The 25,187-nt window shown below is 40.2% G+C and overlaps 2 protein-coding genes across 15 annotated transcripts in view; both read right to left on the minus strand.

The window, feature by feature from the left end:
- SYNJ1 (synaptojanin 1) overlaps positions 1-11,502 on the minus strand; it is a 99,777-nt gene extending 88,275 nt beyond the window's left edge. For 4 of the 13 annotated variants that reach the window (XM_034948278.3, XM_034948274.3, XM_034948272.3 and 1 more), the window contains exons 1-2: positions 9,886-11,502; positions 8,712-8,857 (exon numbers count right to left, since the gene is read on the minus strand). In XM_034948278.3, coding sequence (XP_034804169.3) covers positions 8,712-8,857; positions 9,886-9,980 — 241 coding nt within the window. In that variant the 5' untranslated portion in view covers positions 9,981-11,502. Of the gene's footprint in view, positions 1-8,711; positions 8,858-9,776 lie in introns of all 13 variants that reach the window. The other 9 variants (XM_055105250.2, XM_034948271.3, XM_063601298.1 and 6 more) reach the window with 5 other exon arrangements.
- Positions 11,503-15,870: 4,368 nt separating this feature from the next.
- The window catches only part of PAXBP1 (PAX3 and PAX7 binding protein 1), a 37,828-nt gene continuing 28,511 nt past the window's right edge, over positions 15,871-25,187 (minus strand). Inside the window, exons 16-18 of one of the 2 annotated variants that reach the window (XM_024926999.4) lie at positions 20,150-20,296; positions 19,233-19,387; positions 15,871-17,039 (exon numbers count right to left, since the gene is read on the minus strand). In XM_024926999.4, coding sequence (XP_024782767.2) covers positions 16,922-17,039; positions 19,233-19,387; positions 20,150-20,296 — 420 coding nt within the window. In that variant the 3' untranslated portion in view covers positions 15,871-16,921. The other variant, XM_034948279.3, reaches the window with a different exon arrangement.

Raw genomic sequence — 25,187 nt, forward strand, 5'->3', positions numbered from 1 at the left:
TTCATTTTGTTGTTGTTACTTAAGGTAGGAGGGTAAATCTAGTTCCTGTTACTCCACTATGGTCAGAAGCTCCTGTTATAGTCCTGAGTTACGTATATTTTATAGGACAAGTTAGAACATCTGATAGACCTGAGATGATGTAATAAAAAGCCACAGAGTTTTTACTATTCAGTGAGAGTGGAAGTTCTGCCTTTCCTTTTTATTTCCTCATAGCAAAGTTAAGTGGTGAAGAAATGAAAGCACTTAAGAACTAACTACTGGTTTGACCCTAGGTCAATCCTACTACCAACCCAGAATAAAAAAGTTTGGTTGATTTTATTTTTAAAGAGTTGACATTTAAGTTACTTTCTATTAAATACGTACATTCCTCAGACTACAGGGGCACATTAAAAAAAAAAAAGAAAATAAATATGCACCTTCCAAAGGTATTTATAAAAAGAAAATGAATTTTTGCAACCCTAACATAAAGTGATATATAACAAGTCTAAATTTCATGATTTCTCTGCTGAAAAAGTCAACTATAAAAAGTCACTTCTTCCCTCAACTTGCAAATTTTTCTTTAAAAGAGACAGGACACTGCAACTTATCTAAAGGGCAATCATGTTGACAGCATTTGGCAATTAAAAAAAAAAACAAACTACACACACTGTTTGGCATTACCACCTACTACATTTATCCAAAAGTCTAGAACCTGACATTTAACTTGGCCCAGGAAAGAAACTTTGTTTTTAATGACTTTACTGTAAATTAAACCATACTTTCTCCTCTAATATATTAATATGTTAATAGTTTGTAGGGAAAAACACAAGTGTACAGTTCCCTCATTAGAAAATGCTACCAATTACACTCTTAACCTTAACGCCTTCCCTTATTTTTACACTTCATTCCCCACCCCTGAAAATAATAGCCACACAATATATGGTAATACAATAGCCTCACAACAGCACAAACAATAATTACAGTAAAAAAAATTAAATGGTAGGACTATGTCATTGGGGCAGTTATCTTTCCAATCCTCAGTTTCCAAATCTCTGAAATGTGGATAAAAGCACAATCTGAACTGAATGAAATAAAGTGTGTCAAATGCCACATCTCCTGAATTGTGTGCTCAGATGCCCCACAGCACTACAGCAAACTCCCAGGGAAGCTGCATATTTTAAACAGAAGGAAACACTGAGATTCTCAACACATGCTGGAAACCAGCCAAACTATTAACCTGAGGTGCTTGAGTTGTCATACTAGATTGCAGTGCATTCCTTGGATGATATATATTAGTGAAACTGGGTTTTTGCTGGTTGCCGTGATAAAAGCAAGTGTCACTTGAAAATCAATGTGGAACAGGAAATGAGGACGGCAGTGTACTCTGTTCCAAGGTTTGAAAAGCTATGCAGGCTGGGAGCAGTGGCTCACGCCCGTAATCCCAGCACTTTGGGAGGCCATGGTGGGCAGATCACCTGAGGTCAGGAGTTCAAGACCAGCCTGGCCAACATGGTGAAACCCCATCTCTGCTAAAAATACAAACATTAGCCAGGTGTGGTACCGGGTGCCTGCAATCCCAGCTACTTGAGAGGCTGAGGCAGGAGAATTGCTTGAACCTGTAGGCAGAGGTTGCAGTGAGCCGAGACCGTGCCATTGCACTCCAACCTGGGTGACAAGAGTAAAACTCCATCTTAAAAAAAAAAAAAAAAAAAAAAAAAAAGAAAAGCTATTTAGTGCTCAGTGCTCAACAAGCACACACATCTCATTAGTAAATTGTGGTTATTTATGAAGAAAATAAATGTTCTATTTTTTCTGCATTTTTTTTTTTTTGAACAGCTACAAAAGCTGTTGGGACACAAATATTTTTTGGACCTAACTATTTAATAAACAGAACTATTAAGTATTGTTTGTGGCCTAGGGGTGTTGTGAAAAACTTAACAAGGCCAGGCACAGTGGCTCACACCTGTAATCCCAGGACTTTGGAAGGCCGAGGCGGGCGGATCACCTGAGGTCAGGAGCTCAAGACCAGCCTGACCAACATGGAGAAACCCCGTCTCTACTAAAAATACAAAATTAGCTGGGCGTGGTGCCACATGCCTGTAATCCCAGCTACTTGGGAGGCTGAGGCAGGAGAACTGCTTGAACCCAGGAGGCAGAGGTTGCAGTGAGCTGAGATCGCACCATTGCACTCCAGCTTGGGCAACAAGAGCGAAACTCTCCCTCTCAAAAACAAAAACAAAAAATACTTAATGAGATAATAAGGTCACCATAAAACAATGAAGTTTAAAAACCTCTGGCTTAATGTTGTGACTGGCAGAATAAGCTTCCAGTAAGTGGTAGCCATTATCATTTCACTATGATTAGTCCTTTATGCAGTTTTATAGAAAAGAGAGGATATTTCATATTCTGTAATAAAGATCTCAGAATATCATCCTATAGTATTATGACTTATATTGAGTATTATATATAGTATTATGACTTATGTTGTAAGAAAAAATTAGGTAGACAAAGAATCTCATAAGGACAACTTGGAGGAAAACCAGGTCCAGTGATATGGCCTTGCTATTTATAAAATGCATGATTTGAGTCCTAATCTGACTCAAATTATGCTACTTGAAAAGCCTGAAAGTAATCTTACCACTAGACAGATAAAAGCAACTCATCCTTACTCCCATGCTAGCATGTAATATGGAAAAGAGCAAAAGCTTTAATTTTAAGAGTTAGGAATCCATAGCGCCACCTCACATCCCCATCTTTTACGTAGAGGTCCATAACTTCTGTTTTTAGAGTTATCCTCCATTTCCCATATGTTGACCTTTTCTTTACTCCATCTTCTATTTAGGATATAATTATGAAATGAATCATTCACTTTATTGAAGCCTGAGATGGGCTGTAAAATATTGAGATTGTGAATTTAATGCATGTATGTCAGACTGACGGCTTGTCCTTCTCCTGTGACAGTCTTTGTGTATGTGTGTGTAAACTGGAGAAAGACTAAGAACAATGAATTGTACACAAAGCTGAGAGACATCTTTTATCTCTTAATAAATTGTTTCCAGGAAAAAAATATGTACCTGTTTATAACTTGCTAACCATCACACAAGCTGCTGAAACTGGTAGATGCAGCAAACTGTCACAGAGCTCACCTGCTACACTGAACCACTATTCCAAAGACATCAAATTGCAATTTAATCAAACACTTGCTGTACAAATACTTTTCAAAACTGAGTAATGCTAAAAATGGGTACACTCCTAAAAAACATATTAACTGTTATCTAAGGGTAAGAACTTTTTAGAAAGTGTTTTAAATAAATAAATGCAACAGAAGAAATAAATAATGAAATTATTTTCTATTTTAAACAGGTAATTTTGAAGGCTAGGCGTGGTGGCTCACGCCTATAATCTCAGCACTTTGGGAAGCCGAGGTGGGTGGATCACAAGGTCAGGAGTTTGAGACCAGCCTGGCCAACATGGTGAAACCCTGTCTCTACTAAAAATAAGGAAAAATTAGCTGGGTGTGGTGGGGGGCGCCTGTGGTCCCAGCTACTTAGGAGGGAGAGGCAGGAGAACTCCTTGAACCCAGGAGGCGGAGGCTGTAGTGAGTCAAGATTGCACCACTGCACTCCAACTTGGGTGACAGAGCAAGACTCCATCTTGGAAAAAAAAAAAGTAATTTTGAAACAAATTAATAGTACTTATAGAAATAATAAATAACATTTATCATAGACATTTCAAATTGGCATTTCAGAAGAACCTTAATAATGTGGTTAAGTTATTTCCAATAGGATTTGTCAATAACAAATCTAAATAATGTGTAATATACATCTTTTATATCAGCAGTTCAGTCAGATAACAATTCTCAAAAACATAGGAAATAGGCCAGGTGCGGTGACTTATGCCTGTAATCCCAGCACTTTGGGAAGCCAAGGCGGGCGGATCACCTGAGGTCGGGAGTTCAAGACCAGCCTGACCAACATGGAGAAACCCTGTCTCTACTAAAAATACAAAATTAGCTGGGTATGATGGCACATGCCTGTAATCCCAGCTACTTGGGAGGCTGATGCAGGAAAATCACTTGAACTTGGGAAGGGGAGGTTGCAGTGAGCCGAGATCATGCCATTTTACTCTAGCCTGGGCAACAAGAATGAAACGCCATCTCAAAGAAAAAAAAAAAAAAATATATATATATATATATATATGTATGTATGTATATGAAATAAGTTTTATAGGGCTAGGCTGGGTGGCTCACGCCTATAATCCCAGCACTTTGGGAGGCCAAGGCAGGTGGATCACTTGAGTTCACGAGTTCAGATCAGCCTGGCCAACATGGTGAAGCCCCATCTCTACTAAAAATACAAAAATTAGCTGGGCATGTTGGTGTGCGCCTGTAGTCCCAGCTACTCGGGAAGCTGAGGCACGAGAATCACTTGAACCCAGGAGGCGGAGGTTGCAGTGCACCAAGATCATACCACTGCGCTCCAGCCTCAGCGACAGAGCAAGACTCTGCTCAAAAAACAACAACAAAAATTTATGGAAAAATATCTCATTTTCAAACATAATAACTGCATGTTTATCAACTTTGTAATCTAGGTTAGTCTTTCCCTTGCTGTCATTCATTTAATAATCACATTTTCTTCAAGTATGAGTAAAACACTACACTAAGCACTAAGACTGCAAATATTACTAAGACACACAGGCCTTTTCCTCAAGGAGTGCGGCATCCAGACACAGAACCCGAGCAGAATTCCATATGATATGAAGGCACTATACTCAAAGTGCTACAAGAGTATTAGCACTTGGTTCAGCCTGACAGTTTCAAGAAAACTACTTAGTAGCCCCATAAAAGACAACAGCACCAAAATTCTGGAAACATGGTTATTTTGGATAAAATCTGCAAGCCAAAAAAAAGCAATCCCCTAATCTATCATAGAAAGGCCTAAATACACTTTGCTCAGAAATGAGCATCACAATCTAATTATATCAGAATATCCAGGGGGCTAGAGCCCAGACAGTAGTATTTGTAAAAGCTGCCCAGGTGACTAAAACACTGATAATGTCATAACATCATGACTGATTTAAGCTTAGAATCCTATCGACATAAAGACAGAGTCTTGAGGCTGCATTAGTGAACACTTGGGTCCCTAAGGGGATCCATTGTATGAGACTATTTTCATTGTATTTTTACTTGCAATCTTTTGGTATGTGCTAATAGTACGAAAGACAAAATTTCATGTTTGGTATCTCATGGCACTTCAGCAAAGGCCAAGAAAATTAAGTGATTGCTAATCCTCAACACTGTATGCTGACTAAAATGTCTGTTTAAAATTTACTTTTTAAAGTAAAGCCAGGGCAAGTAGAGACTTGAAATTAGGAACTTTGTGTACGTAAAGACCAAGTCCTGCTAAGGTCACTTCCACCACCCCTTTCCAAGAAAAACACCTACATATGAGCATTTAGACAACAACAAAACCAGCACATAAGAAGTATGCGTCTTGGCTGCGAGCAGTGGCTCACGCCTGTAATCCCAACACTTTGGGAGCCTGAGGCAGGTGGAAACCATGAACCCAGGAGTTTGAGATCAGCTGGGCAACATGAGGAAGCCCCCATCTACAAAAAAATACGAAAAAAATTATCTGGGCATAGTCGTGTGCGCCTGTAGTCCCAGCTACTCAGGAGGCTGAGGCAGGAGGATCAATTGAGCCCGGGAGTTCCAGGGAGTTCAATTACAGTGAGCTGTGATCATGCCACTGCACTCCAGCCTGGGTGACAGAACAAGACCATGTCTCAAAAAACAAAAGCAAAAAAGAAGTATGCACCTTGTGATACAGAGTAAGTTCTAGAGAAATGAAGAGAAGGTAGAGATAAAGGTGAGCTGGAGTGGTTGGGGCAGAGTCTTATGAAGGAAGAAGACCTGAGTAGGACCTCAGTGGGACTGACAGGCTCAGATTAGAGAAGCAGCACTCTAGCTGTCTTGGAGGAAGAAGGTGTAAAAAGCAACAGTATGATGAAGCTGAAAAAAGCATGGTGCTTGGGAAGGCACTGAGGAAACACCAGATCTCCTTAAAGGAGATCAACACTGGACAAATGACAGGTTGAGGAGTATAAACTTAATCTTGGTGAAAAACAGGGTTACACTTTGCTTTAATATAAAAAATGATTTTAGGGCTGGGCGCGGTGGCTCACGCCTGTAATTCCAGCACTTTGGGAGGCTGAGGCAGGCGAATCACCTGAGGTCAGGAGTTCAAGACCAGCCTGGCCAACATGGTGAAACCCTGTCTCTACTAAAAATACAAAAATTAGCTAGGCGTGGTGGCACACGCCTATAATTCCAGCTACTTGGGAGGCCGAGGCAGGAGAACCACTTGAACCCAGGAGGTGGAGGTTGCAGTGAGCCGAGATCATGCCACTGCACTCCAGCCTGGGCAACAGAGTGAGACCCTGTCTCAAAAAACAAACAAGCAAACAAACAAAGAAAAAACATGATTTTAGAAGATTCTTCAGGTAGATGAATATGCAGAATGCACTGAAATTCAGGGAGCTGCGATTATTGAAGATGAAGAGAACACATTGATATTTTCCAAGCACAGCCTCTGAATACAACAGGCATTTTTAAAGTGTGAAGATTTTAAAAGTGAACACTGTACAGCACAATACAAACCTTGGTATCACTCCAAAATGAAGGCCAAATTAATTTTAAAAGTCAAATGACTTAAGAAGGTTTGTTAGCTCTTAAATATTAATATGTTAAGTATTACTGTAAATCTTATAGTAGGAAAGATAATGACATTCCAAGAGATTAGACATCCATTTATGTTAGCTTTACAGAAAGAGTCAATATTCCAACATTTTTTTTCTGAATTGCTCACATAGTCTAAATCTAATGAAAATAGAATAGCTTAGACAATATTTTAATATTCTTTCTCCTTAGAATGCACATTAATGCCAAAATAAATGTTTTAGGGCCTTTTGGTAAAAACAAACCATTATTTGGCATAAAAGACGGCTGCTGGAGGTTTTGGAAATATTATTATTCTTAGGTTTCCTAACCTTGGAGTAAAGTGTAGCAATAATTCTAAAAACTATAAGTAATACACAGTTTGTAGCTGAACATTTGACTTGCTATTATGAGTAATCATAATTAAAGAAACATTTAGAATTTATACAAGATTAGTAAGTCAGGTAACGTCACCAAAAAACACAAGCAGCTGAAAAATGCTTCCCATACAAAAACAAACATTCGCCCCACCCACCCCCCCCAATATTTTAATTCAGAATTCATCAGTATAAGAATTCCACTTGTAGTAAAAAATATATGCAATGGAAATTAATACTGTACCAAGGTATAGTTTAAATACAAAAAACAACTTGAAGCAATTAAGTCCATACTGATTGAGTATAGCCAATATTATTTATACTTATTTCTTGGAAGACCTAGAGCCCCTTCTCCTTCATTCAAAAAATATATGTACCAAATATATATTTCTTATATACTGTTCTTTGCTTAAGACTTTTCATTATGTCACTATCTTTTTCCCCATCAAGATGCAATTATACTATTTAGTCAAGTTAACACTTTAACTGACATTAATATTCTACATGCAAAGAGTGAGGTCTTATGCTCTTCATTTATTGAGGCTGGAGAAAGCTTAGTAGTTTAAGATATTTAAGGGCTTATATTTGTAAGTATGCCTTTCAAACACTATTTTTAATTTATAAAGATATAATCAGTAACTAAACTAATCCCAACACTAGGATTATCTGCCTAAATCATATATATGTGTATATATAATCATATACTTTTTTTTTCTTTTTAATTTTTGAAACAGGGTCTCACTGTGTTGCCCAAGCTGGAGTGCAGTGGCGAGATCAAGGCTCACTGCAGTCTCGACCTTCCAGACTCAATCAATCCGCCCACCTCAGCCTCCCAAGTAGCGGGGACTAAAGGGCACACGACGGAGCCAAACTACTTTTTGTATTTTTTGTACAGAAAAGGTTTCACCACGCTGCCCAGACTGGTCTCAAACTCCCCGCCTCAAGCGATCAGCCCCCCTTGGCCTCCCAAAGTGCTGGGACTACAGGCGTGAGCCCCCACACCTGGCATATCTTACATTAAGAAAGACACAGTATTCAAATTAATTTTAATTTCATCCATCTGCCCCTAAAATAACTCAAACATTACTAATCTATTTTTCTTGTGGTACAATAGTCCTTTTCTTTAAATTAGACTATCAAAATACTTTTAAAAATAATACAAAATCAATCATGTATCTCACATGAAAATCTAGAGGTTGTTTACAATTCCCTTAATGAAAACACAACGGCCATAACAGAAATACTCCAACAATATTGGATAATATTAGATAATACCTACTACTATAACTGACCTACCAGTAAATATGTCAAGCAAGACACTGTATGGGTTTATGTGATACACGATACAAACTGAAACAATATTTCTTTGGAAAAAACATTTACTTTTAGAAGCAGCAGCAGAACCCAAGAAAGCAAAATCCTGCAACCAAAACCTGCATCTCCCTGCACCCCCTCAACAAAAACCTGTTAACAAAAAGTTTGCAGGAAAATAAGTTTGATTAAAAGGAAATACAAGCATAATCTGCTAGAGGAAATACAGTGAAAGGGTTGTCGGGCTCTTTTCTAAAAAATGGTTGCATCTGAATTGTTTCAAATCAAAACAGAGACCATGACAAATTGGGCTCTAACAGATGACTTACAGAGCACAGCGACAGCCCCAGACTCGAACATGAGACATTCTTCCTTATGCCTAGTTTCCACTATGAGGCTGAAAGGTGGGGGATCCAATTTGTGATAGATCCGGAATCCTTTACTGAACGCCATTCTCCTTTCTTCGGAGGCAGCCCTGCGAAAACCAAGCAAAGCAAAGCAAATGAAGCTGATGTTTCCTTCTGCAGCGAGGACTGCAAAGCATCCAAAAGTCCCTTCCTGCCAGGTTTTGATGGGGGGTTGGGGTGGGAAAAAACAGACAGCTCTGGGAGAAAATGGCTTTTTCCAAAAGATAAGTCGTCACTTAATTTTACCAAAAAGCAAGAGGAAAAGCTATCAATTCTCATACCAAGGCAAGACAAGGCTTTAGCACTGTAAGTCAATCAACGGTCTGGTTGAGTTTCCCGTTTAATTTATGCTTACTGAAAGGAAAAATTTTGAGCGTATTTCGTCCGGAGCTGTTTATCAGCTTCCTGCTTCAAGATATGTCACTACGTTGAAAGGGAACCTATTTGGAAACTTCAAGCAGTTCCTTCGAGGGGAAAAGAGCGGAGGTGGGAGGGAAGGGTGACAAGGCTGGTTCAAAGCTCCTTAGGGGGCAGGAGAAGGAAAAGGATTATCCCACGCGACAGGCTCTCCCGGGGGTGGCGACGAAGGGCAAGGGAAAAGGCACAGGTTACCGCCGCCTCTCCTGCCCCGGGCTACCGCCGGCTGGGGGGACGGCAGGCGGGGCCGATAAATACGAATGGCCACCCGGGAAGAGTCACGACTTGGGGCACCGACCCGACTGGGGCTCCTCGGGGGTCCCGGGCAGTCGACTGCCCGGGAAAGCGGCTCCTTCTCGGAGAGACGGAAGAGCCGAGCAGCCCAAACCCTCCATTTATGCGCCAGAAGAGATGCCCCGGCGCCCAGGCGGATTCGGTTCGTTCCCGCGGGCGGGCTGACAGCCGCTGTCACCACAGCCCCCAGCCTGACGCGGCACCCCGCACAACCAGTGGTCTGCTCACAACCCCGCCCGTCCTCCCGCACCCCGGCTGCTCGCGGTCGCCCCTCACCGCTCCCGCTGAGGCTGCGGAGGCAGAGACTGGTCTTGGAGGCGTCCGCCCGCCCGGCTGCCCGTGGGTCTGGCCGCAGCCGCTCCCCGCCCCGCGCCGGCTTGCTCACCTCTTCCTCCGGCTCCTCCTCCTCCTTCTCCCGCAGCGGCCGCCACAGCCGCCGGGAGCGTCACTTCCGCTCCAGCAGGCCCATCTCTTCCGCATTGCGCCGCGGCCGGGGGCGGAAGATCCGCCCCTCGCGAGAGAAGGGGCGGGACATCAGGAGGGAGACCACGCCCACTCTGGGCCGACCGGCTGGGCCTGGCACCCGCGGGTGGCCCCAGCCTCAGTCTCCAGATACCTTTGCCTCCTGCGGCCGCCCCCAGGCAGAGCTGCGATCCCACCGCCGGGGGTGCAGGGAGAGGGAAGATCTGGCCTCCTTGGTCCTTTTGCGTGGGCTCTTCAGAGCGTGAGCGCCGGGGAGGGACTCCGGAGAAAAGCTTGGGGGGCTGCGTATTGCTGCTCCCCAAGCTGGGCGTCAGGACCAACCCCGCCGCCCCCACGGGCCTGACGGGAGAGGAGGAAGGGCTCGGGACGGTCGGCTCACCGAGCCAACCAGGTGGCGCCTAAAGAGCTGTCCATGGTGTCGACAGCCCAGCAAACGGCACCGAGTTCCTAGTCTGAGTGTCTGGATAGGTAGCAGAAGAAAAACTAATGCCTGCTCTGGGACAGTTCTGTTCGGTGCCTTTTCTTGTGTGTTCTGGAGCTCACAGGGTTCTATCGAAGAGTGCTTAGGTGTATACGATGGAGAGTGGGACGTCACAAACCAGGATCTCAAGGCTGAGTCCAACAAAACATGGCCGTAGGGAGGCCATGACAGCTGTGGTTGTCACCGACGGATGAATAGCTTTTGCCAACCGTGGAATTTAGTAACTAAAGGCACCTAACCCTTTTTATCTCATCCTCATTTTTCAACAAATGGTGCTTCCTGGCTAATATCAGCGTGTCCCATAGATTTCTGCTTCCATTGAATAGACCTAATAAGAAAGAGAATGAAGTCAAAGCCAACAGGGCAGAAAGAAATTGAAAACCTGACGAACCCAGCACTCAAACTGTCTCCACTTGCGTTTGCTTTTTCTTTACCTCTTCTCCTTCTGGTTTTTAACAGCCAAAGCAGGATTTAAATTTGGTTATGTTGCAAAAATCATTTCCCTCTTCAGGCCCTGTCATGTAACTTGATTTTTTCGTCCATTTTAGAGAAGCTGTACCCACCCTGGTTTCAGGACACGGAACTAAATTTATTAGAAAAGAAGCCACTTCAAGTCATGAAGGAGAAACACAAAGATTCTTGGATTTAGTTCTAAGAACTAGAGGGGATTTCTATGTCAGTACTGTCTCAGAAAAAACTGTTGATATCAAATGTGTTGCTTGAGAAGTACCTTTTTTTTTTTTTTTTTTTTTTTTTTGAGACGGAGTCTCGCTCTGTTGCCCAGGCTGGAGTGCAGTGGCGCGATCTCGGCTCACTGCAAGCTCCGCCTCCCGGGTTCACGCCATTCTCCTGCCTCAGCCTCCCGAGTAGCTGGGATTACAGGCGCCCACCACCACGCCCGGCTAATTTTTGTATTTTTAGTAGAGACAGGGTTTCACCGTGTTAGCCAGGATGGTCTCGATCTCCTGACCTCGTGATCCACCCGCCTCGGCCTCCCAAAGTGCTGGGATTACAGGCGTGAGCCATCGCGCCCGGCCGAGAGGTACCTTTTATGACAACTGAAATCATTCAGTTTCAAGAGGAGTTGGGTACTGAAACCAAACTTGCTTACTCCAAAGCCCAAAATCCTTTCCACCATGCCTGTGTGTCTGTAAGGCTACACTAGAAATGCTTCCTTTCTTATAGTGGGAAGCATGGGTACTAAGCTCTTTTACGAACAAGTGTTCTGCATATTCCTGGTTCCTTTTTATTTTGGACTGAGGAGATTTAGGTCAAAATTTCTGGGTTCTGGGTTGGAATTCCAGCTTCTTTCTTCAAATTAAACTGGGGGGTAGCAAGACTTATTCCTCGATTTGTTAGAAGGCCACAGCTTTTCCACATCTCATTTTAGCCATGAAAAAGACACATGCCCAGAGTTTGAAAAACATAAAGGCAATTTGACTAGTGGCTTGATTGGTTCTATCTTCTTTTTCTTGTCCCTCTTTCCTATTTATACTTCTACTTTTGTTACAGCATTTGACAATAGTTGGAAAAATTTTCACTGACCTTGAAATGTCTTTGGGATAGGGTGACTTAAAATATAGGTTAAGTGGCATACACAAACTTCTTAGTGAGATCCTAAGGGCCTACAGAGACAGGCTGACACCAACTCAACCCTTGAAACTGTGCAATGAAGAGCCTGTGGGAGGCTAAAAAACGCTACTTCAAAAAGAGATCCTTGTCTGTGAATGTTAATTTAGGTTAATTTACAGATTTGATTAAGGGTCTTGAGATTATTTTCAATTATCCAGGTGGGCCCTAGGGCCCTAGATGCAATCACAAGTGTCCTTATAACAGGGAGGCAGAGGAAAATTAAACACACACACAGGGGAGAGAGAGAGAGAGAGAAAAGTGATGTGAAGACAGCAGCAGAGATTGGAGCGATGTGGCCATAGCCAAGCTATGTCAGCAGCCATCAGAAGTTGGAAGAGGCAAGGAAGGATTTGAGCCTAGAGCCTTTAGAAGGAGCATGGCCCTGTTGGTTCTGGCCTCCAGAACTGCAAGAAAATACATTTTTGTTGTTTTAAACCACCCAGTTCATGGTAATTTGTAACACCAGCTACAAGAAATTAACACAAGGCTGATGTGACTTTCCATCAGGAGAGAGACAGCCCCAGGTAGGTGTTTCAGATATCACATCCAATAGAACAAATTAAAGACAAACACCCTAAATTCTAGATGTTGATTTGTGAGCAAGTTATTTCTCCTATGGGCAACTCTAGTTGAAATATGCAATTCATCATGTTGAAACATGGAATTGTTATTTTCATAGGTTAAAAAAAAATCACATAGTGGCAATATAGTAGTAGCGCCTGTTTTTTTTTTTTTTTTTTTTTTTTTTGTCAAAAATGCTAGACAACATGGAAGATCAGGGAAATATTAACAGTCTGATTCAGTAACCTTTAACAGCTTCTTTTCAGGTTACACAGGCTAAGCTAACTTTTATATCAGGATCAGGATCTGCAGAGTTATTAGTATAGTGCTCTGCAGATCCTGGTCCTAGTATAGCAGGATCTGCAGACCCTAGTTGTACCTGGCCATGTTCCCCACCAATGACTGAGAAAGACATGGCTTGAACAGAAAACAGTGGTCTTGAAAGGCAACACAACAGTAGGTTACAAATAGCATTAGCTTTTTCTTTAAAGAAATTCATTGTAACCAGTGAAGGATAAGATTTTAAATTAGAAAAATGGAAATCCTATGAATAAAAAACTAGTAAGCTTGAGAGCAGAATCACTGTGGAAAAAAAAACAGATTGAAAAATAACTTGCAGGTATCATAGACAGGAAATTGCCACTAGAGCAAACAGGAAACTTGTGATAGATAAAAATGAAGTGTTTTCATTTGGAACAAGAGACCAACTGAAGAGAGATCAAGTGAAGGGGGTTTATTTTAATGAAACACAAAGATTCTTGTGGAAATCAAAGTGCCGGAGCCAGAAACAGGGCTCAACCTTCAAGATTAGAGCTGTATTCAAGTTGTTCAAGTTGGCTCTGGGTCCCAAAGCAACAGCAATGTCACTAAGGTTACAAGTAAAAGGTAAGCTTTCATGATCAAAATGTTTTTGCAAAGTAGCTTAAAATGGTTTCTGCAGTGTTTTGTCAAAACTTTTCTCATACATTTTCCTAAAGATATTTAGCAAGAGCCTAAGAAGTCATGTGCTAGGGATTTTCATTGTACTGAATGACTGTATCCTTTAAGCCGCTGCTGGAGTTAGGACTGACAGGAACGCAGTACAAATTACTGGGGGCTAGAGTCCCAAAGCAGGCCAGGGACCAGGCTACATTGCATGTCGATACCAATCCCGTATAACAATATTCAGCCTGTGTTTGGGCAGTCTGAGGCAGCTTTTAGCAGCTGTGAACCCAGTATCCATGGACACTTTCATTTCTGGAGGGCAGTCTTCAAAACGTTTATGAAAGTACACCTCCCAAACATTCAGATATGTTTTTTTCTTCCTACATGTAGTGCTAGTGTTTTTCTCATTTTCATTTACTTGAAACAACAGATCAAATGTTTTGTCATAATCAGTGAATGGCAAGACTCCCTTTATTACATGGGTATTACCATGTTAGAGATAAGAAGAGCTCTTGTAACCATAAACAACCACTACAATGTAGCAACTTACAGTTTCCTATTTTATATTGCAGCTCCGTAACATTTGACCACTTTTGTAAGAGTTTCATGATTTCAAGGATGATTATTAGCATTTTCAATTTTTTGGCCAATTCTGGGTGCTGGTAATGTTACCACTGCAGGCAACTATGGCTCTACTCAACTGAAGACCTCTTATAGGCAATGTGGACCATACCTGCTTTCCTACCTGAGAGATCAGCAAATTGGGTTTGGTCATCAGGAAATTCTGTCTCTCAGATCTCATACTAGCAAGGAGACCCCTAGTTGTACCTGTCAGAGCTGCCAGTTGGCCCTGCTGAAACTTTAGAACTGCACCAATGTCTAAGACTTTCATCCTCCTTCCTTCACACAGGTGAGACCTGCCTGCCTCATTGTCTGACAGCTTTCCCAGCCTCCTCCAGGCTCCCCTCCGTTTTCTCTTATATGCATTCCCCCAATAAACTTCCTGCACATTTAATACCATCTCAGTGTCTGCTCCCAGGAGGACCCCAACTGACACACTGGGGCATTTAGCCTCCAATTCCTTTTCTCCCTTGGCTGAGATCTGTTCCAGGAAGTATCTCCAGGACACTCCAGCCTGTTGCACAGGCCAAAGAAAAGCCCTCGGGCAGAGGAGCAAGTACTTGCAAGAGGACACCAGTGGCAAGAACAGGGACATGGTGAGACATCGACATCATTGGCTACAGTAGTACTAGTCACTCTTGACTGTGGTTTATGTTGTTTCAATAAAGTAGCTTTCCTTCTCAAAAACATTTGTCACCTATTTTGGAGTTAATTCAGAGGATTGCTCCAAAAGAAAAAACTGAAAAGCAAAACCAGCTTTATTAAAATGTAACCCTCTGAATTTATCTTTTGATAATTCCTTTCATAAGAAATAATGTCCTTAAGCTATTTCAGGAATAAAAATGTTCTGCTTGGGATAGAAAAACCATTATTTTATGTACCCTACATCAAATTCCTAGTGTGATGTTCAAACCCATTCCTGAAACCAATATAGCCTGACAGATTTCATAGGATAAAAACTCTATTTTAAGAGTTCTTAAAAGCAGAGTAATTAGTCTAATGGGTTTGGAAATAATATGCAGTTTAAGGCCTAAATGATCTGTATGTGATACAGATACATGTTTATGTTTTATTCTACTTAAGATGAGGAATAGGTGTTCTGACTTTAATTCTACTTAGTAGGCCAGTAAGGTGTAACGAAAAATTCATCCAGAATGAATACTGATTTGGTTTGGTTCTGTGTCCCCACCCAAATCTCACCTTGAATTGTAATAATCCCCACATCAAGGGCGGGACCAGGTGGAGATAACTGAATCATGGGGGGTGGTTTCCGCCATGCTGTTCTCCTGAGTTCTCATGAAATCTCATGGCTTCATAAGGGACTTCCCCCTTCCCTCAGCACTCATTTCTCTCTGCAGCCACCCTGTGAAGACATGCCTTTCATCAAGATTGTAAGTTTCCTGAGGCCTTCCCACCCATGCGGAACTGTGAGTCAATTAAACCTCTTTATAAATTACCTAGTCTCGAGTATGTCCCTATAACAGCGTGAGAATGAACTAATACAAATATGTAGGGATAAGATAAAATTAACAGAGCAAATACAGTGCATGACACTGTTCTGCATATTATGTCCTGATCAAGGGTACACATGTGCCTGCTCACAGTCCCACTTTATCAGAGTCATTTGAAATGCTGCAAATTTAGTCGTCAGGAAAATACAACAAAGGATATATTTAAAAATTAATTTAATGCTTGGCTAAAGCTTAATTACATATATAATTATCAAACGATAGTCCTTAATTTCCAAAAAAATTCCTCTTTTGAAAATCACAGAATCAGAAAGCATAAACTTTAAAACAAGTTCTCTGAATATTTACAATGTGGTATAAACATTATAGAAGACCATGGATATTAAATTGCCTGGGTGTGGCTAATCAGCAAGGCGTATTCTTTATTGCATATTTAACTCACATATGTGGGATTTTAAATATGACAGACTACTAAAATTCAAATGCATGTATCTGCAAGCTGGGCAGGGAGTAAAATCATGAATGAGACAGGACGGTCAGCCCAAAACCATGCAATTAGGTTGTGGGTTTATTATTTTCAAAAGTGAAATTTCTATGTTCCATTTGAAACTATGTTGCATATTCATTTAGCATTCACATTAAACCCATATTTGACTCTAACGCTGATTCAAGGAAGAAAGTTCAACATTCACTCAATGACTAAGTCCACAACTCAACTCTCAATGTTAAGGCAGCACAGCTACAGTGATAGCAACGCTAACCAAAAGGTAATGAACATTTAGTCACTTGCCAGCCCTTTTGTTACAACAGTGTAGTAATTTCCCTAAGACAATTTGCTACCGGATAATTTTCTGCTGTTAAAAGGCTTCCTCTGTGGGAAAACACCACAAATTTCCAGTGTGAAAGTAAGTCCATGGTGGTATAAATATATATATGCATAATTACACAATGTACACTGCACACATCGTTTACAGGGGACAATTAACTGAGAGGGTTAATTTAAATGACCATACAAAATACTTCAGTAAACAAAGTATGACAGGCAGTAAAGAAAACATTCATAGACTCCTAGAAATAATCTGAATTCCTTTCATTCTGAAGAAATATCATTTAAGGACACAGTATTGAATATAATGTTTTTTGTATTAAAACAAGAATTGCTATTTTACAGTTTAAGAAACTTTACATATATACAAAATTTACACATTGGGAATGGTAATCAAGCAAATAGGTTTTTCAGTCTCATAGATCTATTTTCCTTCGATCAAAGACTTAAATTCTTTCACATTGTGGTCACTTGCAACAGACATAGCATGATCCAAAGCTCGAACACTTGCAAGGAGTTTTACTATCTGTTTTATGTTTTCCCTAAAAGAAAAAAATATAGCAGCATCTCATTAATTAGTACATCTAAGAGAAAATTTGCTACTGATTTCATGGCTATTTTAGAGCTTCTGCAATCAATTTTTCCAAGCACACATTTTCAAAGAAGGGAAACAGATATGCAAGCTACAGCATGTTAAAAAAAAAAAAAAAAGTTTACATTTATCCATATAGAACAAAACTTACATATGTTTAAATGACTAGCCCAGAGACAGGGGACCCATTTTAAAAAAACAAAACAAAATTCATTGAGATCAATGAGTTTCATTAATATTGAGAAAGAAAAGAAAGCAATCTGTTTTCAAACTACTTCAGAGGCCTGTCTCCCATTCCTTCCCAAACCAGAGTCCTGGCTGTTTTAGCATATACCTGGAACACAAATCGTTATTTGTGTCTCTTCATCACCAATCTGTCAAGATCCAGCATAATTTCCACTCCACCAAAATTCACTAAATAAAGTATAATCTGACTTTCCTTATCACTCCAGCTAGAAGTCATTCTGCTTTCTTACTAGGAAGTAATCCTCAAATTTTAGCACACATTAGAATTACCTAGAGGATTGTTGAAATGCAGATCATCCCTGGTCCCACCCCAAGAGTTCTATTCAAGAGGCCCGGAGTGGGGCCCCGAAAACTTGCAAGTCTATCAGACTCCCATGCCATGCTGATACTGCTGGTCCAGGGACCACACTTTAAGAATGACTGTTTTAACATTTAGCTTAAACCACTCATGAGAAACAACACATAATATGACATTAGTAATTGTCTCATCTCTTCTACAGAATTGTAGTAAGCACCTATTAGGGATGAATTAGAATTTGCAAAACTTTCCAACCCACATGAAACCTGCTTTATGTGCACTGCACAAAGCAGGTGCTTACATAGCTGTTAAAGTTCTTTTCTGTAGAAAAGTAAACACTATTTGTTGATATTTAACTTCCAAACAGAAACACTGTTAAATATATGTAAATCAAAGTTTAAAATGTGATAAAATTTATCTAGTAGAAAACACACTGAGAAAAAAATATTAGTGCCAACAAATAACAAAATGGCACACACTAAGAACAAAATCAAATCAGCCAAAACCTGCCAAAGAATTTTACCATTAAAATCTTTTTTGTTGTTGTTTTTTTGAGACGGAGTGTTGGTCTTTCACCAGGCTGGAATGCAGTGGCGCAATCTCAGCTCACTGCAACCTCTGCCTCCCAGGTTCAAGCAATTCCCCTGCCTCAGCCTCCCGAGTAGGTGGGACTACAGGCACGCACCACCACACCCAGCTAATTTTTGTATTTTTAGTAGAAACAGGGTTTCACCATGTTGGCCAGGATGGTCTCCATCTCCTGACCTCATGATCCACCTGCCTCAGCCTCCCAAAGTACTGGGATTACAGGCATGAGCCACCATGCCCGGCCTAAAATCTTTAATAGCTACTTTAATTTTATTGTGGAAAAAATATCCAATTTTCTTGCAGGAAAATAGGTCCTTTTTCAAGAAAGGGGAATGAGGGATCAGAAGAAGGTTTTATTATAGGGGTATGACTAATGGTGTGATCTAAACAAAAATTAAACTTTGACATTATGAAGATATATGAAATTAAAATTTTAAAAAGACAATTCCTTCAAACTGCCCTACTTAGTGTTATTATTTACTTTTTATGCTAGAGATTTATCCCAGAATTACCTGAACACCCATAAATTAATGTCCACAGAAAGGCTAATGGTTCATTCACTCTTTTCTTACAACCCTTGATAAAAATTAGAAATAAGTTGCCCCAAAAAGCCATGAGTGATAACCTCTAGTTCATAATATTGATTAAAACAAAAAATCTCCCCAAATTGGGAGATAAACTTGAATTTACATCTGCATAATGAAACTCCAAACAAGAGAGTCTGAGACCTCTCTAATTCTTCAAAGAGGGAGACAGAGAAAACAACCGTTTACTCACTCCCCTGAGGGTTGGTCCTTACCAGAAGTCTTTCCTTAGTATCTTCATAAATAACATACTGAAAAAAAGTAAGAACTGCTAAAATGAAAAATTATGTGCATTTTTGGTAGGTTTATAATACTAAGTGAACATACAATTTAAACTAAAATATAAACATCTCTACTTAAAACATTTTAATACTAAATCTGGCAACTAAACAACTCTAGATTACCATTTCATTAATTACAAAATTACCTTGCATTTCTTTTTTCCACATCAGAACACCCGATACTATTTCTATAAATTGTATCCGCTAAGTGTACAAGGTATCGGCAAAAGTTTTCTAACTGAGAAATAGTCCTTTCTCCTTTCAGATTCATGAACCATTGTTTGGGGAAACAATTGATTACCTGTGGAGAAGAAAGACGTAAAATAAAATAGTTAAGACAGAATAAATTAAAGTATTAAAAGCAAAGTCTAGGTAATGGGTATAAATGTATTTCACCAGAAGACGTGCTTCTGAGCTACAGCAATTACTCTGAAGAAATATTCTTTTAAATCTGACTTCCTACATTAACTAAACCAATACACCTAAATTTTTACCCCAACCAATGGGTTAGACACTCAAAGCAAAAGATAATCTGTCCAATATTTGAGTAAATTAGTAACATAAAACTGACAACCAACTGCTTCATTTTCCAGTCTTCTAGGATGGCCTAAATAAACTGAATTTCCTTTTCCAGCAGCTTTTGATGTAAAAATGAGTGGTATAAAAATGAAATTACAGCACCCCCATCCCCTGCAATAATTCCACGAATAGACATCCATGCATGCTGCTAAGGGAAGTCGAGTTGGCCCAGACTGAGGTTAAGATAATAAGGTTATTATTCTGAAATTAAAACTTTTATTTATACCTATAAAAATATCAAAACTTTCACTAATATCTATAAAAATATGGATATACATGGATAGATATATATAACAGTATGCATTTTTATGTAAAAAATGCTGTAGGGGGTTGGAACTACCTGGGTAGGCAAACTGTCAACCTTACATGCAAGTCCAGTAATCAAAGGGGTTTCATAAAATTCTCAAATCCCTCTTCAAACAAACAAAAACTTAATTCATTTTAACTTATATGCTTTAAAAACTGTACTATGCATTTAACTCACATTTTGGGCTTTTTTGATGCTGTCATCTCCATATTCTGAATTCTGAAAAGCCATGAGAATATATCGATTTAATAAACCATCTATTGATAACTCTTGCAGAGTTTTATTTGAGAAAATGCCATACCACTGAAGAAAATTGCCTAACAGCTGGAAAGAAGAAAAAAAATAGGTAATGTGAAACAATTAGATTAGGTACAAAGTAAATAAGTTACATAGTAAAACACCATATGAAATACAGCAGACCATGTCTTGCCAAAGTACTAAGAAATATTAATACTTTCAAAGGTACAGATATTTCCTAGAATGGTTACATTTGAATATTCAATTTTAGTCAAAATTGAAACAGCCACATGTAGCTAGTGGCTACAGCACTGGTCAGCATAGATAAAGAACATTTTCCATCATTGCAGACAGTACTATCAGGGAGTGCTAAGTCTTAGGCAAGTGTCCTCCATTCAAAATTACACTCTAGCTGGTTCTATGCACACCCCCACCCCACCCCGCGCTGCCCACAAAAGATGGGAGAGTCTGACTACAACCCTGCATGGCTACCATGTATCATGAACTACAACCAAGTTATATCACTTATGCATCTCAAGCTACCCAAGCTCAATCAATACATAGAAAATGAAAGCTATCATCATAAAATGAAAGCCCCATCCCATCCCATCATAAAAACTTATAGTTTCCCAGTTGTTTCTCAACTTAGTAAATGGTAACACTATTCAACCAGCTGCTTGCGCCAGAGGTCTAGAGGTCATTCCTGACCTCTCTCTCTCAAGTTGTGTGTCTCCACGACCATCCAGTCTGTCCATTTCCCTCAGTTCCTGCTGCCATCCTCCGAATCTGACCCACCTTAATCTCTTCAGAACCCTGCAGTTACTCCAGTGATTATGTATGAGCAAGAGCACTGAGTAGCCTTTCTCAAGCAGGGCTCTGCAAGAGTTCTAAACCTACAGAAAATGATTTGTGTGGCTCTTTACTCAGTTCTCCCAAGAATGATACATAGCTAGTACTGTTACAGATGCAGGGGAAAAAGAAGAATTCATTATAGACAATGGAGGCCTTAGGGCATTAGGTATTAAGTCTCCCACAGAAGCCCAGTTGAGAAGAGCAGCTCAAGAGTCAGACTGGCTGAGTTTGATTCCCATCTCTAATTACCAACGGAATGACCTTGTGCAGGTTATTGTGTGCCTCACTACCCCATCAGTAAAGTGAAAAAACAGCGTGTACCTCATTGAGCCATTCTGAGGATTCAACAAGATAATCTATGTAAAAGGTGCGGGACAGTGCTTGGTACATAGTAAACACACAGTAAGTACTAGTTCCCATAAAATACACAATAAATACCAGTTCCCATTTTCACTATCACTATCCATACCTACTTCAATCTATTATCTCCACATAGCAGACAGAGTAATCTTAAAAATGGTAATTCATAGACCTGTGGTTACGGCCGGGCGCGGTGGCTCACACCTGTAATCCCAGCACTTTGGGAGGCTGAGGCGGGCAGATCACGAGGTCAGGAGATCGAGACCATCCTGGCTAACATGATGAAACCCCATCTCTACTAAAAATACAAAAAATTAGCCGGGCGTGGTGGTGGGCGCCTGTAGTCCCAGCTACTCGGAAGGCTGAGCCAGGCAATTTATGGCTGGGCACACTGGCTTATACCTGTAATCCCAGTACTTTGGGAGGCCAAGGAAGGAGGACCACTTGAGCTCAGGAGTTTGAGACCAGCCTAGGCAACACAAGACCTCGTCTCTTTAAAAAAAAAAAAAAAAGGCAATTTGTTTACTTACCTTAAACCCTTCCATGACACACATATATAGTTAACTGGTTTTCAACAAAGGTACAAAAGCAATTCAATGGACTGTGAAAGGGAAATATCTTGGGCCTCTTCAAGCTGGGGACCCCGCTGAGGGCAAATCTGCCTCCCATTCTATTCAAAGTCATCTCTCAGCTCACAGAGATAGATGCATATTCTGATTGCCTCTTCTGGAAAAACTTATCAGAAACTCCAAAGAATGCAACCATCCCTCTCTCACCTACATGTGACCTGGAAGTCCCCAATGGGGGGGCCTTGCTTTGAGCTGTCTCCACCTTTCTGGATGGAACTAATGTATTTCTTACATATTGATTGATGTCTCGTGTCTCCCTAAAATGTATAAAACCAAGCTGTGCCCCGACCACCTTGGGCACATGTCATCAGAACTTCCTAAGGCTGTGTCACAGGTGTGTCCTCAACCTTGGCAAAATAAACTTTCTAAATTAACTGAGACCTGCCTCAAATTTTTGGTGTTCACAGGACAAAGGAATTTTTGGTGTTCACAGGAAAAGGCTATCGCCTTTTCAACAAATAGTGCTGGAACAAGTAAACCTTAATCCAGGCCTCACACCCTATAATAAAAATTAACCTGAAAAGAGTCACAGACCTAAATGTAAAACCTAAAACTATGAAACTTCTAGAAGAAAGGATAGGAGAAAACCTTTGTGGCTTCATATTAGGCAAAGATTTCTTAGATATGACATCTAAAGCACAATCCATAACAGGAAAAAAAGATAAACTGGACTTCATCAAAATTAAGAACTTCTGCATATGGAAGACTATTAGAATGGAAAGATAAGCCACAAACTGAAAAAAAAAATCTGCAAATCATTTATATGATAAACGACTTCTCTCCAGAATATAGAATTCAATGCTTAGTAAGAACAAAGCCCAATTTAATACCTAAGCAAAAGATTTGAAGACATTTCACCAAAATACATAAACAAATTCCAAATAAGCACATGAAAATGTCCTCAACACTGTCATTAGGGAAATGCAAATGAAAACCACAATGAGATACCACATTGCACCCTGTAGAATGACTTAAAAAGCAAAACACTGACAACAGCAAGTATGGTGGGAGTAAGGAATAACCAGGACAGTAATAGGTTACTGGTAAGAACGCAAAATTATACAGCCACTTCAGAAGACAGCTTTGCCCAGCTGTTTCACCCAAATGAAATGAAACTTACATATTCAGAACACCCTTATAGAAGCTCTTACACCCTTATAGGAGGTCTGTTCATAACCAAATTGGAAATGTCGGGGCCAAGGGAAGGCTTCCCCTTTGCCCTATGAAGTTTCGCTGAAAATTACTGACAAGAGGCAAATTAACAGGAGAAAAGGCATATAAATTTATTTGGTCACAGTTTTATGTAACATGACAGCCTTCAGAATGAAGACCCAAAGATGGAGGAGAAATTGTCTACTATGTTTAGGTTTAACGAAATATGTACAGGCATGCAGAAACATGACTGGACAAAAAGGTATGATCTACTGCTCAAGAGAAGACACACAACAAGGCCTGTCCGTCCAGATTCTTCTTGGCCTCTCTGAGCAGCATTCTTTCTTTCTGGGTATGGGGCAGGACCCTCTCTGGAATGGGGGTTTTATGACCTATAATCAAACAAGGTAGGTCAGATGTTTTATGGCCAGTTTTTACACAGAAAGGCAGAGGCAAAATTAAGAGTAATATATTTAGGTTTTATGGTTGGCTTTGCAGAAAAGGGGTTCTGGTGTCTATGACCCGCCTGGGGCAACAGGGATTCTAGTTTCTATGGCAACCCTCAAGGGAGAACAGGACTGAAAGGTGGGCAGGAGAAGGTCAAAGGAAAAGTTCTTCTGAGGCTGTTTCTGAGGACTTCATTTTATGGTATTGTTTTCTGAGTCCCAAGAGAAACAATCCAAATGTCCCTTAATTAGGGACTAAATGAAAACCAAAACCTAACTCTGGTGCACCTACACAGCAAGGCTGAACCTCAAATTTATTCAGTGGAAGCAGCCAGACTCAAAAGACTTTGCCTATCATGTAATTCCCTTCCCTTCTCTTCATAGGACATAGACTGGGAGGTGGCCAGGGGCTTGTGGTGACCTTGACTACAAAAGAGAATGGGGAATTTCTCAGGACAATAAAAGTTTTACATATCTTGATTTTGGTAGTGATAACATGGCTGTATCTGCTCATCAGAATTTACAGAACTATACACTAAAAAGAGTGAATTTTACCGTATGTAAATTATACCTTTTTCTTTTTTTAAGGAAAAAATCTTCCTGTGACTTCCTACAACTTTTGGGATAAAGACCAAAGTATTTCAAATGACCTACAAGATCCTCTGGACTATGGACTTACTTGCTCACTCCAGCTGTCCTATGCTTTCTTCAGCGCCTCCAGCGTAGCCTGCTCTCTTTCACCTCGGGGCTAACTCCTATTTTTCTCCAGGTCTAATGATCTAAATATCACTTCCTCAGGGTGGAAGGAAATCTTCTGGGACTAGCTAGTCAAGGTCTCTGTGCCCCTTGTCATATGTTCCACATTACCTTGAATGTCCCCTTTCATAACTCATCACACCTGAGATTACCTATTTGTTGTCAACTGTGCTGGACTGTGAACTCCACAAAGATTCCACTTCTAGCTTACCCAGTGCTATATCCCCAAACCTCAGAAGAGTATCTGCTACAGCAGTCCTCCTTACCTGTGGTTTCAGTCAGCTGTGGCACAGTACGATAACATATTTTGAGAGAGAAACTACATATAACCTTTACCACAGTATATTATTAATAACTGTTCTATTATTAGTTATTGTTAATCTCTTACTGTGCCTAATTTATAAGTTAAACTTTATCATAGGTATGTATGTAGAGGAAAAAACAGTATATATAGGGTTCGGTACTATCTGTGGTTTCAGGTAGCCACTGGGCATCTTAGAACATATACCCCATGGATACAGGGAGGACTACTGTAGTCTACTTGCTGAAAAAATTAATTGTGGCTTAGTCAGGCATTTCGTTGAGTACGATGGACCTTACTTTGGAACTCAGAAATCACTTTCTCCTGTGAAAATATCAAACTTGAATGAATTTTTGGAATAAAATACTTTGTAAAATGGAGATTTTGGATATAGATATAAATAGATCTAAGCCTATGGAGTTAATAAACAACAAAACACTCTACAAAATGTAATATATGAAGTCAAACGAAATCTGAGTCTT

This window comes from Pan paniscus, chromosome 22 (genome assembly GCF_029289425.2).
Source record: "Pan paniscus chromosome 22, NHGRI_mPanPan1-v2.0_pri, whole genome shotgun sequence".
NCBI lineage: Eukaryota > Metazoa > Chordata > Mammalia > Primates > Hominidae > Pan > Pan paniscus.